Raw genomic sequence first — 15,572 nt, forward strand, 5'->3', positions numbered from 1 at the left:
GTCGCGTAGGTGCCTCCCGCCAAAACCGGTCACCTTGGTTACGCGATGCTATGTCGTCATCGCGTGTTTTCAATCTTCCTTCCTATGTTTTGCACACTTTCTTTAGTTTTAGATTTAAACGAAAATCGATTATACATTTTTATAATATCGAGCAAAAATTCTGCTGATATCAATGTAAATTGTAAATGAATTAAGTAAAAAAACAAACTGGTCAAGTGCGTAACAGAAATCAGAATAGGTAGGTACCTACGTAACGTAAGACAGGTAGGTACTCTATAGTTATACGGTAGAGTTCCGTAGCTATGCTAGTTGCTAAAAACTTTGCTAATCACTATTTTTTAAACAGTAGGTACCTACCGAGTTTTTTTTCTCAAAATTAAAACGATCGCGCATTATTATAATATTAAACATATTTTTAATAAATATTAAATTAATTAATTATTTTTAATATAATAATTTCATAATGTTCTCAAAGGTGTGTGAAGTCTACCAATCCGCACATGGCCAGCGTGGTAGACTATGGCCAAAACCCTTCTCACTCTGAGAGGAGACCCGCGCTCTGTAGTGAGCCGGTGATGGGTTGATCATGATGATGGATGAATATTTAAAAAATCGCCGTACGGATCGCCGTAAGTGAAAAAGAATAAGCACAAGGATATTTATTTTTTTGTTGCAGTTGATGTTTCAAAAACTGAGAGGTTGGGATCCCAAGTTCCAAGGTGATAGATAGGCAACGTTATACCGGAAAGGGCAGCGTCGTTGGAAGACCACATACTATTATAGATGGACAGTGGACATCAATCGAGTCGCAGGGAGCAACTGCAGGATTCATGGCCGGGGCAAGACCGTGACGTGTGGAAATCCCTATAAGAGACCTAGGTATGTCTAGCACTAAAAATCGATATTGGCGTTGATGACAATGATGATGATGTTTCATGGTGAGTACCTACTTACCTACCTAATAGACTTTCTGTACAATCTGTAGACATATCAAATTTTTACAATGTGTAAGATGAAATTAGAATTAAAATTCCGAGATCAGTGTTTCCTGCCAATTATAATCCGGGTATCTTTAAAACAAGAGTGAATAGGCACCTTCTAGGCAAACGCGTCCCATCTTAGGCCACATCATCACTTCTCATCATGTGTGATCATGGTGAAGCGTGCGCCTATAATGTATTTAAAAAACACACACACATTTAACTCCACCAAGGTGTTACGTACGAGTACGTTACACCAAAGCCATGTTTTCACAGTAGCAGCGGTAACATTGTCGCATAAATTCCATTGAGATTTATGAATTGAAATTTTTATTGTAGCCTTGATTGCAGTATTCGCGAGCTGGTGAGTTGGACGAGGCCCCCGCCTCCGCCCGGTACTTAAGCGAACTATAGGAAGACAATAAACCACTTAAGCCTCTTATGAATCACAATACCATAAATGGAAGAAGCTGGTTAAAATGGAGATTCAATCCATGCGAATGCTTATACTGTGTACACAAAACTATAAATAAAGTATAATTAATGATTCTCATAACCTTTTTAAAAGTAGACGGCCCTTTTATAATTAACTAGCTTATGCTCGCGACTTCATCCGCGTGGACTACACAAATTTCAAACCCTTATTTCAACCCCTTAGGGGTTGAATTTTCAAAAATCCTTTCTTAGCGGATGCCTACGTCATATTAGCTATCTGCATGCCAAATTTCAGCCCGATCCGTCCAGTAGTTTGAGCTGTGCGTTGATAGATCAGTCAGTCAGTCAGTCACTTTTTCCTTTTATATATTTAGACTAGTTGACGCCCGCGACATCGCCGTCGTGGAATAAGTTTTTAAAAATCCCGTGGAATCTCTTTGATTTTCCGGGGTAAAAAGTAGCCTATGCCACTCTACAGATCTTTAAAAACCCTATGCAAAAAATCACGTTTCGTCGTCAATTGCTCCATTGTGACGTGACTGAAGGACAAACCAATAAACCAACAAACACACATGGGTAGTGATTTCTGGAAAACTTTGGTTTTCCGTTATAAAATGTAATTTTATCCGGAAAAATCAAAGAAATGTCCACGGAATTTTGGGAAAAACTAAATTCATACGCACGAAGTCGCGGGCATCATCTAGTTATTCAATAATACAAAATTATTAAATATACTACCTACTTTTCTTTCAAGAATTTCAATTTTATGGAGCACGTGTCTCATATTCACATTTTTCTATTTTTTTTATGATGCATGAAAGATAGCAAGAGTGCATGCTCGACTTTTTTGTTTCAGTGGTTTGTGATTTCTTTGAAGTTCAGGTTAAATACGCATACCTAAATGAAATATTATGTTAAATACATTTATTAACAAACTAGCTGACCCGGCGAACTTCGTACCGCCTAACAGTGGATTCTTTAATTTAATACTTATTCTGCTATTCGGAACACCGGGTCAGCCTTCCCGGAACACCTCCACTAACACTTAAACTTTATGGTATGGTACTAAAGTTCAAATTGACTTTTAAGTATTATTACGAATCTTTTGTATGGAAATATAGAAAAGTGTTGTTTTTAGACTTTTTCAGGCATATTTAAAAAAAAATCTCCGTAAGAACCATCCTCGTACTTCAAGAAATATTATAAAAAAGAATTAGCGAAATCGGTTCTGTTCGGCTGTTCTTGATATTTGCGCTTAGCAACACATTCAGCGATTCATTTTTATAATATTATATAGAGAGAAGAAGATAGAAGAAGAGATAAGTAAATATAATTTTGAACAAAATTAACAAAAATAAATAAATTAACAATGAAATTGTTTAAAAATAGATAAATTAACAATTAAATGTCCACCATCTCCTCCATCCGAATGGAATATGGCACATCGTGGACGGTGGTATAATTAACTGCACTGGAGCGGGAGACAACGTCCTCTACTAGTTGTTCTCGGAACTCTTGCCAACGTCGTGCTGACACAAACTCTTTGAACAATTGCTTCTTAGTCGGTATCTAGGATGGAAATGTTCAGTGTCAGTTTTTATCTCAAGTTTCTGACAAAAATCACTCGATTTAAATATAGTGTAAATATTATCATCATGATAAACCCATCGCCGGCTCACTACTGAGCACGGGTCTCCTCTCAGAGTGAGAAGGGTTTGGCCAATAGTCTATCACGCTGGCCAAGTGCGGAGTGGTAGACTTCACACACCTTTGAAAACATTATGGAGAGCTCTCATGCATGCAGGTTTCCTCAAGATGATGTTTATATTTAATTACTTAAAACGCACATAACTCTGAAAAGCTAGAGGTGCGTGCACGGGATCGAACCCCCGACCTCTGATTAGGAGGCGGGCGTCCTAACCACTAGGCTATAATCCATACGAAATGCGAAAATGTGTCTGACTGTCTGTCTTTCTGTCTGCTAGACTTTCACGGCCCATCCGTTCAACCGATTTTGACGAAATTTGGTACAGACATAGCTTGCATCCCGGGGGCATACTTTTTATCCCGGAAAATCAAAGAGTTCCCAGGGGATTTTTTAAAACCGTCGAAGTCGTGGGCATCATCTAATAGCTTATAAATAAATTATAAGTATAGTAAATATGATAATAAGTTAAGTACATTAATTTACTAATAAAGTAATATTTCATATATTTTTACTGATTCCCGTGAAAAGTATCTTACTTTCTTGTCCAAGTAATGTTGTATCCGTGACCAAATATTAGCAGTGTTACGCTGAAGAAGCCATATCTTGGGAAGAAGCATGCAGCTCACAGGAGTCAGGGCAACGATGCGACGGTCACGCATGTTTTCCCCAAAACCAAAACTCGAACCAGGATTAAATTGACAAACCTAAAAATAGGAAACAGCTTTTGACTATTCATCTTCATTGCATACCTATCTACATATTATACTAACGTTTTCCAATATAGATGGGTATAAGTCCCGCAAATTGCTATTGCGCTGGAATCATGTCTCATTGACATCGAAATGACGTCATTTTTACGTCAGCCGAAATAAAAATATAAGTACCATCAGCTTGAAACTTCAGTCTAGCGCTGACGTCACTAAAATGGCGGCCACGTGCATTAGCAATTTGCGGGACTTATAAATTTTAAACTGTGCACCTGCATAAAATAAGTTTTAAGATTTTTTAATGGCATCTTTGAATCACCATCGCTTGATTCTTCCGGAAAGACACTTATTCTGAAAATATATAATATAAATTAGTGTAGAAAACAGAATCTATATATTTGTCTTATTTTCTAGTCTGAAACTAACCTTACAGATTCTCGCTGCTCTGTAAAGAACTGGCTGAACTTTACAATTTCTCTCGATTTTACTTCTCCTTGTAAGTCGAAATTAACACTTGCTTTACTCATAGATGTTTCGGTATCAGCTCTACTTTCTCTATGACCACTTGCTCTTTTTAAGGAACCGCGTTTCAAAGAAACAGATTCATTTTTACTTGAACTTTCGACTCGTTCTTTATCTATTGTTGCATCCGATTCGCGTTCTTCTTTACTCAAATTCTTATAAGCGCCAAAGTATTTTGTGTCAAAATCCTGCTCACTTTCCACTTTTGGCAACTAAAAATTTACGTTAGTGCCTGTAGAAATACGTACCTACCTAAGTAGTTTTAGTGTTTAAACTATCGTGAGTGATTTTTAGGGTTCCGTACCTCAAAAGGAAAAACGGAACCCTTATAGGATCACTTTGTTGTCTGTCTGTCTGTCTGTCAAGAAACCTACAGGGTGCTTCCCGTTGACCTAGAATCATGAAATTTGGCAGGTAGGTGGGCTTTAGGGGAAAAATCTGAAAACCGTGAATTTAGGGTCAGATCATGGTCATGAACTAATAATTAGTATTTTCAATATTCGAAGTAAGATAATTATACCAAGTGGGCTTTCATATGAAAGGTCTTTACCTGTACATTCTAAAACAGATTTTTATTTATTTTTATGCATCATAGTTTTTAAATTATCGTGCAAAATGTCGAAAAAATACGACTGTAGTACGGAACCCCCATTGCGCGAGCCTGACTCGCACTTGGCTGGTTTTTTAAATTCAGATATAAGATGGCCCTTGACTGCAATCTCACCTGGTGGTAAGTGATGATGCAGTCTAAGATGGAAGCGGGCTGACCTGGAAGGGGTATGGCCAGTGGCGTGCACAGGGTTTGAGACCAGGGTAGACATTAGTTAGGTAGGAACCTGTTTACTAATAGGCTATAATGAAAAATAAGCATTAAGCTATAACAACTGGGGTAAGCAGTGCATTTATGCCTCTATGACCTGCACGCCACTGGGTATGGCACTTTTTCTTAAACTTCCATTCCAGATTTCCATTGTAAATGTAGAAGAGACCGGCTCTACTCACGTATTTTGTCAACGTTAGCCAGACTAGGGCCGCGGCGCGGGTGGTTCGCAGTGTCAATCGCAATGCGTTCGTGAACTGAGTCCCTGTGAAAAAGGATCTCGGATAGGTTCGAAACTAGTCGGGCTAACGTCGACTAAATACGTGAGTAAAGCCGGTCATAACCTAAGTAGTTAGTATTCAAACTAAAATAGCATTAAGTTTTACTCACATAAGGGTCGTGCAGTGCGTAATATTTTTTCCCTAAGCGCGTGGTAACAATGACTTGAAGTGACTCTATCATTTGACATCGCCCTGATAGAATAAAATAAACGAAATTGGGTACTCCCGTACCGTCACCCAGCAGCGTTTCATTTACACCGTACATTTTCATCTTAGCAACTATACAACCTTCACGAAGCGCAACCTAATACAAAATTATATTTAACTAGGTTATGCTCGCGACTTCGTCCGACTCCGTCGGGACTACAAAATTTCAAAACCCTATTTCACCCCCTTAGGAGTTGAATTTTCAAAAATCCTTTCTTAGCGGATGCCTACGTCATAATAGCTATCTGCATGCCAAATTTCAGCCCGATCCGTCCAGTAGTTTGAGCTGTGCGTTGATAGATCAGTCAGTCAGTCAGTCACCTTTTCCTTTTATATATTTAGATTTCGATTATTAATACCTCGTCCAGCGCATCAAAGTATGTAAAAGCAGACATAGCACGACGAACTTCATCCCATTGTTTCTGGATAGACGCTTGTAGTACATTCTTGAAGTCCTCCTTCATAAGTGCTAATAGCTCACAGTGATCTATCGGCCAACATGCGATATGAACAATTTTACTAACTACCTCCACACATAACAACTTACGCTATACTCACAACCTGAATGGGAAGCTGGACAAAAAAACTCTGTCCAGAGATGAGCATTTCCAATATAACTTAACTTATAATTACTTTGTAACTACGATTTTGGTACATCCATACTAATCCATACTTCCATACTTTTCCATACTTAATATTATAAATGCGAAAGTGTGTCTGTCTGTCTGTCTGCTAGCCTTTCACGGCCCATCTGTTCAACCGATTTTGACGAAATTTGTTACAGATATAGCTTGGATCCCGGGGAAGGACATAGGCTACTTTTTATTCCGGAAATTCAGAGTTCCCATGGGATTTTTAAAAACCTAAATCCACGCGGACGTAGTCGCGGGCATCGGCTAGTGAAAATAAGTATCTGTCTGTCTGTCTGCTAACTTTTTACGGCCCAACAGTTTAATCGATTTCGATGAAATTTATTACAGAGTTAGCTTACATCCCGGGGAAGGATATAGGCTACTTTTTATCCCGGAAAATTAAAAAGATCCCACGGGATTTATAAAAACCTAAATCTACACGGACGAAGTCGCGGGCATCACTGTACTGTATATATCTATATTTACAATTAATAGACACAAAGTTTAAACGAAATAAGCTATTTCCGTCCGTCTGCCTGTCAGCAGTAATATCTTACCATTCGTTGTTACAGTAGCAGTCCTCGGTATGTTGTGCAATAGTGAAACTTCCCCAAACATGTCCCCTGGAAGCATGACCCCAACCTCCACAGACACATGCTGCTGGATCAGCTCATCAAATATCAGCTGGCTGACCGTCACGTCGCCGCTGATAATGAAATACATAGCATGGGCCTCCTGATGTTGTCGAACGATAACTCGCCCTGGACCGTAGTACTTGAAATACGTTGCAGCAGCTAGTTTCTTCTTTACATGCTGTTGACGAAGCTTTTATTTAAATACTCAATCAATCAATCAATCATTCTTTATTTGCACAAAATGCAGGTTTACAAGATGTTTCTAAATTCACTTATAGTATCACCACATTTGCCACACAATGGCATGCAAATATCTACTCACTTGAGTTCATATACTATTACAACTACTTATTTAAGTTCAATAAATAAGTATTTAAATATTTCAATGGTTCAAAAATTGCCTAAACTACAACTTACATCACATGTCACATACTTACTTACAAACGCTCTAGCTTCGCACGGGTAGTACAAAGCATCCACATAATAATATGATTTTTGGGTCTATTTTTAAAAAAAAATTTGGTTAAGCACATTCAGCAACAAAGCTAGGTTTGCGCCCGTCCGTGGTCGCTTGTACTGGTGTGCGCAAACCTAGCTTTGTTGCTGACTGTACCTACTACAAAATCGTCTTAGAAAATAGGCCTACCCCCGTCGCAAACTTTTTTAGAACAAGTATATCCTGCATGAGCTACAATGCCAAGTGCACTCATGCCAGTAGGTACGTTGTTGGTAATACATAGGCTTGTCAGAACCCAGAGGCCAGAAGCCTTCACGCAAGTTCCAACAACAACTGTACAAAATTTTAACTCAATTTAACGAACGATGAGCAAACACTGGATTGAGCCTCAATAGCTCAACAGGTAAAGGAGTGGACTGAAAACCGAAAGGTTGACGGTTCAAACCCCGCCCGTTGCACTATTGTCGTACCTACTCCTAGCACAAGCTTTACGCTTAGTTGGAGGGGAAAGGGGAATATTAGTCATTTAACATGGCTAATATTCTTTTTTTTTTTAAATAAAAATATAAATATTTAAATGTATTAATGGAAAGGTTCCACTGTGAAAACGTGTTGACAGAATAAATCTAAAGTACTCTACAGAAAAGCTTTCAGGTAAGCTGGATTTTCACAGACTAAACTAGCGGCACGCTATGATGGCCGGTTTGACGTTTGTCCGCTCATGAAGTTCCGTATTAATTGATAACGACTTTGAAGGAAATAATTGTATTACTTTATTGACGATAGTGATGTGCAGAGATTCATAAATTTTATCGAATGTAGTTTTAGGTTTAGGACTCAAAATTTATTTATTAAATTGATTTCTTAAATGTATACAAGTGTAGAAAAATCAGTTTGCACCATTTAAGGGGTGAATGTACTTGTGAATATGAACAATTTTCACTATGTGGACAAACCTCTGAAATCGCAAAAAAATATCAATAAATTTTTAAAAATGGAATCTAATACGATCGTCACATAGGATCGCTGGCTAGCACAACTACTACCTCCGGCAAACTCGCGTCAATGCTCAATGCAAAACAAAGCAGTTTCGAATTGACGTTGCTTCGAAAAGTATAAACTGTCAGTGCAATGCGATTGTGATATAGTTTTGACCTGGCTTTGGATTTCAAATATTGATACTGCATTACTGTTGACCCTTGCTCGTTAATTTGGACTCTGTTCAAGCCCTTTGTTGTGGATTTCGTCGATATGACCGAACGTACGCAGAGAACTGTTCTAAATAGTCAGACACGTGAGTTCCTAATACGCCTTCGTAACTATTTCGATCGTGAAGCTCAAAATGGAGGGCCAATTTTACCTATAACGTCAGTGGTTGAACGCGTAGCTGATGCGCTTAATATTGGACAACGAACTGTTAGACGGATAACTAAAAAAAATATGGCGAGACTGGCACAGAAGAAAATAAACTTCACACACCAAAAAAGAGAAAACGAGCAAAACCAGTCGTAGGCATCGATAGCTTTGATGCCGATGCTATCCGAAGACATGTTTACGGCTACTATTTACAGAAGGAGTATCCAACAAGAAAAAAGTTGGTGCATTCACTGAAGGAAGCTGGATTATTCTTCGGTGGGGAAAGTTCTTTAACGAAGATTTTGAAGACCATTGGATTTCGATACAAAAAATGTAACAAACGCAAAATATTGATGGAAAGATTTGATATAGCGATGGCAAGGTATACTTTTTTACGGCAAGTGAAAGAAATCAAAAATTGGCAAAATGTTGTGTTCTTGGATGAAACATGGCTTAATGCTAACCATACTGTAGGCCGTTCTTGGAACGATGACACAGCAGCATCTACTTCCAAAGTTCCTGTAGGAAAAGGATCGCGACTTATAATTTGTCACGCCGGAACCATCAACGGGTTTGTCGAAGGTTCTCTCATGGCTTTTGCGTCAAAAACCACTGGAGACTATCATGAAGACATGAATGGAGAAAAGTTTACTGAATGGTTTACCTCAATGTTGTGTAGCCTCCCTGAACCATCTATTATAATTATGGACAACGCCCCATACCACTCGATGCAAATTGACAAGCCACCTGCCCAATCCCAAAAGAAAGCTGATATCGTCGCATGGCTTCGTAAAAATGGCGTAGATGCAAACATGAATATGTTAAAAGCGGAATTAGTACGTCTTTTAAAAGAAAACAAACCAACCAAGATCCGATACGTCATTGACGAAATAGCATTAGAACATGGGCACAGAGTTATACGGTTACCGCCTTACCATTGTGAGTATAATGCGATTGAGTTGGTGTGGGCTCAAATTAAGGGATATGCTGCAAGACACAATACAGAACCCCCATTTACCACAAAAAAAATGCTAAAATTATTAGAAGAAGCTTGTGAACATGTGACTAAAGGAGACTGGGAAAAGGTTGTGAATAGAACTGTTAAATTAATAAGGGAAGATTATGAAAGAGATGTGAAAATAGATAATATTATAGAAAACGAACATATAATTATTAATGTATGTGATGATAGCAGTGACGACAGTGAAAATAGTAGTATGGACGAATCTGATTAATTATGGCCTTTTGTGGCACCTTTTTCGGTATCTTTTGTATTCATATGTTTCTTGTGTGCATATAAAGTATGTATATTCATTTTCGTTCAAATATTCAGTTCGTTCAAATAAATTAAATAAACATATACATTTTTGTTTTATTAAACCTATTTAATCAGGTACAAAAACAAAACTTAATTGTTTTTTGTTCGAGAATAAATTGACATTCCACATCACTATTGTAATGTGTCAAACCGGCCATCATAGCGTGCCGCTATGATGGCCGGTTTGACACATTACAATAGTGATGTGGAATGTCAATTTATTCTCGAACAAAAAACAATTAAGTTTTGTTTTTGTACCTGATTAAATAGGTTTAATAAAACAAAAATGTATATGTTTATTTAATTTATTTGAACGAACTGAATATTTGAACGAAAATGAATATACATACTTTATATGCACACAAGAAACATATGAATACAAAAGATACCGAAAAAGGTGCCACAAAAGGCCATAATTAATCAGATTCGTCCATACTACTATTTTCACTGTCGTCACTGCTATCATCACATACATTAATAATTATATGTTCGTTTTCTATAATATTATCTATTTTCACATCTCTTTCATAATCTTCCCTTATTAATTTAACAGTTCTATTCACAACCTTTTCCCAGTCTCCTTTAGTCACATGTTCACAAGCTTCTTCTAATAATTTTAGCATTTTTTTTTGTGGTAAATGGGGGTTCTGTATTGTGTCTTGCAGCATATCCCTTAATTTGAGCCCACACCAACTCAATCGCATTATACTCACAATGGTAAGGCGGTAACCGTATAACTCTGTGCCCATGTTCTAATGCTATTTCGTCAATGACGTATCGGATCTTGGTTGGTTTGTTTTCTTTTAAAAGACGTACTAATTCCGCTTTTAACATATTCATGTTTGCATCTACGCCATTTTTACGAAGCCATGCGACGATATCAGCTTTCTTTTGGGATTGGGCAGGTGGCTTGTCAATTTGCATCGAGTGGTATGGGGCGTTGTCCATAATTATAATAGATGGTTCAGGGAGGCTACACAACATTGAGGTAAACCATTCAGTAAACTTTTCTCCATTCATGTCTTCATGATAGTCTCCAGTGGTTTTTGACGCAAAAGCCATGAGAGAACCTTCGACAAACCCGTTGATGGTTCCGGCGTGACAAATTATAAGTCGCGATCCTTTTCCTACAGGAACTTTGGAAGTAGATGCTGCTGTGTCATCGTTCCAAGAACGGCCTACAGTATGGTTAGCATTAAGCCATGTTTCATCCAAGAACACAACATTTTGCCAATTTTTGATTTCTTTCACTTGCCGTAAAAAAGTATACCTTGCCATCGCTATATCAAATCTTTCCATCAATATTTTGCGTTTGTTACATTTTTTGTATCGAAATCCAATGGTCTTCAAAATCTTCGTTAAAGAACTTTCCCCACCGAAGAATAATCCAGCTTCCTTCAGTGAATGCACCAACTTTTTCTTGTTGGATACTCCTTCTGTAAATAGTAGCCGTAAACATGTCTTCGGATAGCATCGGCATCAAAGCTATCGATGCCTACGACTGGTTTTGCTCGTTTTCTCTTTTTTGGTGTGTGAAGTTTATTTTCTTCTGTGCCAGTCTCGCCATATTTTTTTTTAGTTATCCGTCTAACAGTTCGTTGTCCAATATTAAGCGCATCAGCTACGCGTTCAACCACTGACGTTATAGGTAAAATTGGCCCTCCATTTTGAGCTTCACGATCGAAATAGTTACGAAGGCGTATTAGGAACTCACGTGTCTGACTATTTAGAACAGTTCTCTGCGTACGTTCGGTCATATCGACGAAATCCACAACAAAGGGCTTGAACAGAGTCCAAATTAACGAGCAAGGGTCAACAGTAATGCAGTATCAATATTTGAAATCCAAAGCCAGGTCAAAACTATATCACAATCGCATTGCACTGACAGTTTATACTTTTCGAAGCAACGTCAATTCGAAACTGCTTTGTTTTGCATTGAGCATTGACGCGAGTTTGCCGGAGGTAGTAGTTGTGCTAGCCAGCGATCCTATGTGACGATCGTATTAGATTCCATTTTTAAAAATTTATTGATATTTTTTTGCGATTTCAGAGGTTTGTCCACATAGTGAAAATTGTTCATATTCACAAGTACATTCACCCCTTAAATGGTGCAAACTGATTTTTCTACACTTGTATACATTTAAGAAATCAATTTAATAAATAAATTTTGAGTCCTAAACCTAAAACTACATTCGATAAAATTTATGAATCTCTGCACATCACTATCGTCAATAAAGTAATACAATTATTTCCTTCAAAGTCGTTATCAATTAATACGGAACTTCATGAGCGGACAAACGTCAAACCGGCCATCATAGCGTGCCGCTAGTTTAGGTAAGACTTATTATGGAACAAATATCGTCATAGTTCAGACAAACCATCTTTCAAAATCGATTTCTGAAAATTCCGACAGCAGTGTCTGCGGTTAGCGCATACGGACAGACAAACTCTAAGTATTCATAAATACATCTAACTAACAATGAAAATCGCAAAACTCTCGCATATTATCTCGACTAGCGACCCGCCCTGGCTTCGCATTGAAAATAATATATAGCCTATGTCACTCAGGAATAATGTAGCTTTTTCCTGGTGTAAGAATTTTCAAAATCGACTGAGTAGTTCCAGAGATTACAACAAATTTACAAACTATTAGCAGTATTGTATTAACTATTAATATAGATGTATCGACGTAAAAAACTTACGTTTGGATATCGTTTGAAACATTTAAGACCTCCAATCATGCGAAATATATAACGTTTTTCTTGTTCAGTTCGTTCTGCTGCACTCTTATTCAAAAGAGCTTTATCCTGAAATTGTTTTATATTTTACTAGAAAAAGACTCATTTGGGAAAAACGTGACGCTCTAACCGCGAAATCTAACAGTTTGTTTAAACTTCTATAAAATTGCAGACACAGGTTCCTACTAGGATGTTTCGATCTTTGCTATGTTTCGGCACGGTAATATTATCATACAGTATTGTAACTCGGCCGTATCCTTGAAATCAATACCTACAGCAGCGCGGTACGTAAACATGCGATAGGGCTGCCCGCCTCCAGCATTTTAATTACATTTGCCTACTTTGTGTTTCCATTTAGTTTTGTGATTGTAAATATACTTTTTTATATATCTATACTAATAAATAAATAACAAATAAAATACTTTCGTACGGTTATTGTTAAAAAAACAAACACCGTCCGTTCGTCACTGCGGCACAGTCGCGACTGGCGGCACCGCGAGATCGAGGCGCGTAGGTATAGCTCGCGTTTCGTCCGTTTGTATGGAGTTGGAATACTGTATAGATAACATTACCGTGGTTTCGGCGGGGCGTATCAACCTCGACCTGTCGCGGACTATATTATGTACTTATGTAGGTACCTATTTATTGACGGGTTCTCCTAAAGTAAGCAGTGCCTTTATGCCTCTATGGCCTGCACGTCAATGCTTTCCTTAACAGTGATAAACTTAATACATATTATTTCAAAATCTGCAGTCCGAGGTCATGATTGCTATGTCATGCAAAAAATTGCATTTAGGTAAATCTGCCCAGAAATTTTTCAGGAAGACGGTAACATAAAACGCACAACCGTTAACACTAAAAATATGTACAGTGCGACAAGGCTCTTTTGGCGCGTGGCGAAAATCGGGACTAACGTTGCCGTCAAGTGTCCCCTTTGTTCTTGTTTGAATAGGTAGTCTAAGCCTTTGTTCTCCAACAGCGCCCCCCTGTCAATGTCATTCAATTCAAGTGCCAAAAGAGCCTTGTCGCACTGTACTGTCGCGGTTCTGTCGTGGGTAAAATAATAGGTATAACTCGCTGGATGTGACTTACTGTGATACTGAGTAACTGCTTTTTCTTAGCCTTCCCTCTAACAGCTTGTTCCACCCTGCGTTTCACGTCCTCTGTGCCTTCGTACTGGTCTATTCCCTCGATCAGCCAATACGCATTGGCCATTACCAAACGTCCTAACGCACGAAACAAGCATTTCGCACGAAATTTTTTCTTCATCTGCATTTCAGGATCCTGTCATTTTAGATTAATTTGCTAATTCCACTCGGCCTTGGCCGAAGCCGGGATGGGTCAACTAGATAAAATATAAGTAAATGAATATTTTGTATAAATCTTTACCAATTCCTTCTTGGAACCACAACGTCCAGCCATGGCTATTTTGCACAAATAATAAATTATTCTAAAGAATTTGAATAAATTGTTTGTTAATATCAACTAAAAAAGTAAATAGACAGGAGCACCGCACTTATTATTATTATATTAATTTATTATATATTATTGTTATTATCAATGAGTAGTAATACCATAGATAATAATCACTATAATGAGTTGGCAATTTATATACCTATTACTTTTTTATTACCTTTATTTTTAGGGTTTCGTAATTCGTACCTTAAAACGAAAAACGGAACCTGGATCATTTTGTTGTCTGTCTGTGTGTCTGTCTGGGTGTACCTATAGGGTACTTCCCGTTGACCTAGAACCATGCAATTTGTAGGCAGGTCTTATAGCACACGTAAGGGGAAAACCCGAAAACTGTGATTTTGTGGGTAGGTACCTACATCACAAAAAAATGTGTTCATAATAAAGTAATTGGTATTTTGAACTTTCAAAGTAAGATTAATATACCAAGTGAAGTATCATTTAAAAGGGCTTTTACCTTTACATTCTAAAACAGATTTTTATTAACTTTTATGCATTAGGTATAGTTTTTGATTTATCGTGCCAAATGTCGAAAAATAGTACTGTGATCCGCGGAACCCTCGGTGCGCGAGTCTGACTCGCTCTTGGCCGGGTTTTTATCTATGGTTTTTGAAAATAAAAAGGTAGGTACATATACCAACTTACGTCGACCTACCTACCTACCACGTAGAAATTAGCAACTTTACAGAATAGCGATAAAATAGGCTACTTGACTCATATCTAATTTCGTCCAATAAATGATTATTTATCATAGTATTTTGCTTGAGACAACGAAATATATCAATAACAATTATTAAAAACGCAGGATGGATATATAAAACCAATTTTAAAAAATACAGTTTTTATTTTTATTTGAAACGCAGAAAACGCTGTCAGCCATGATGTGATGTCATTAAATATGTAAACAAAGAAATGTCATCCCTATGTCACGCGGGGACTAACGTAGTATCGATATATATAAAATTTAAAGTCCTGACTAACTTATATATCAACGCACAGCCTAAACATCTAAACAGCTGGTCCTAGATACATGAAATTTGGTGGGTGTGTTCTTTGTAGGTAAAGAGAAGGTATCCACTAGGAAAGGATTTTTTGAAATTCCACCCCTGAGTGGGTTAAATGGGGGTTTGAAATTTATGAAGTCCACGCGGGCGAAGTCACGAGCATAAGCTAGTTTTTATATATTTCTAAAAACTCATAGTAAACGTAAAAAAATATCGTTTTCTCTTTATAAATTGAATAAGTTATTAAGTAAGACTTACAACAAACTGATCTTTGCAAAAATAAATTTGGGTTGAAGTCT

The 15,572-nt window shown here is 37.6% G+C and overlaps 1 protein-coding gene across 2 annotated transcripts; it reads right to left on the reverse strand.

Moving 5' to 3' along the window:
- Positions 1–2,816: 2,816 nt before the first annotated feature.
- Positions 2,817–14,218, reverse strand: LOC117982989 (cGMP-dependent protein kinase-like). 2 transcript variants are annotated; one of them, XM_034969444.2, is made up of 10 exons: positions 14,186–14,218; positions 13,889–14,080; positions 12,761–12,865; positions 6,850–7,105; positions 6,020–6,147; positions 5,563–5,757; positions 4,257–4,564; positions 4,103–4,181; positions 3,660–3,827; positions 2,817–2,984 (listed from the first exon to the last, which is right to left on the reverse strand). In XM_034969444.2, exons 1-10 carry the CDS (start codon positions 14,216–14,218, stop codon positions 2,817–2,819), a joined length of 1,632 nt encoding a protein of 543 aa, XP_034825335.1. The 2 variants fall into 2 exon arrangements, with proteins under 2 accessions (XP_034825335.1, XP_069355543.1); XM_069499442.1 differs by lacking the exon at positions 5,563–5,757 and having other exon boundaries at positions 14,186–14,216.
- Between the last annotated feature and the right edge of the window lie 1,354 nt (positions 14,219–15,572).

The sequence above is a fragment of the Maniola hyperantus genome, chromosome 6, assembly GCF_902806685.2.
Source record: "Maniola hyperantus chromosome 6, iAphHyp1.2, whole genome shotgun sequence".
NCBI lineage: Eukaryota > Metazoa > Arthropoda > Insecta > Lepidoptera > Nymphalidae > Maniola > Maniola hyperantus.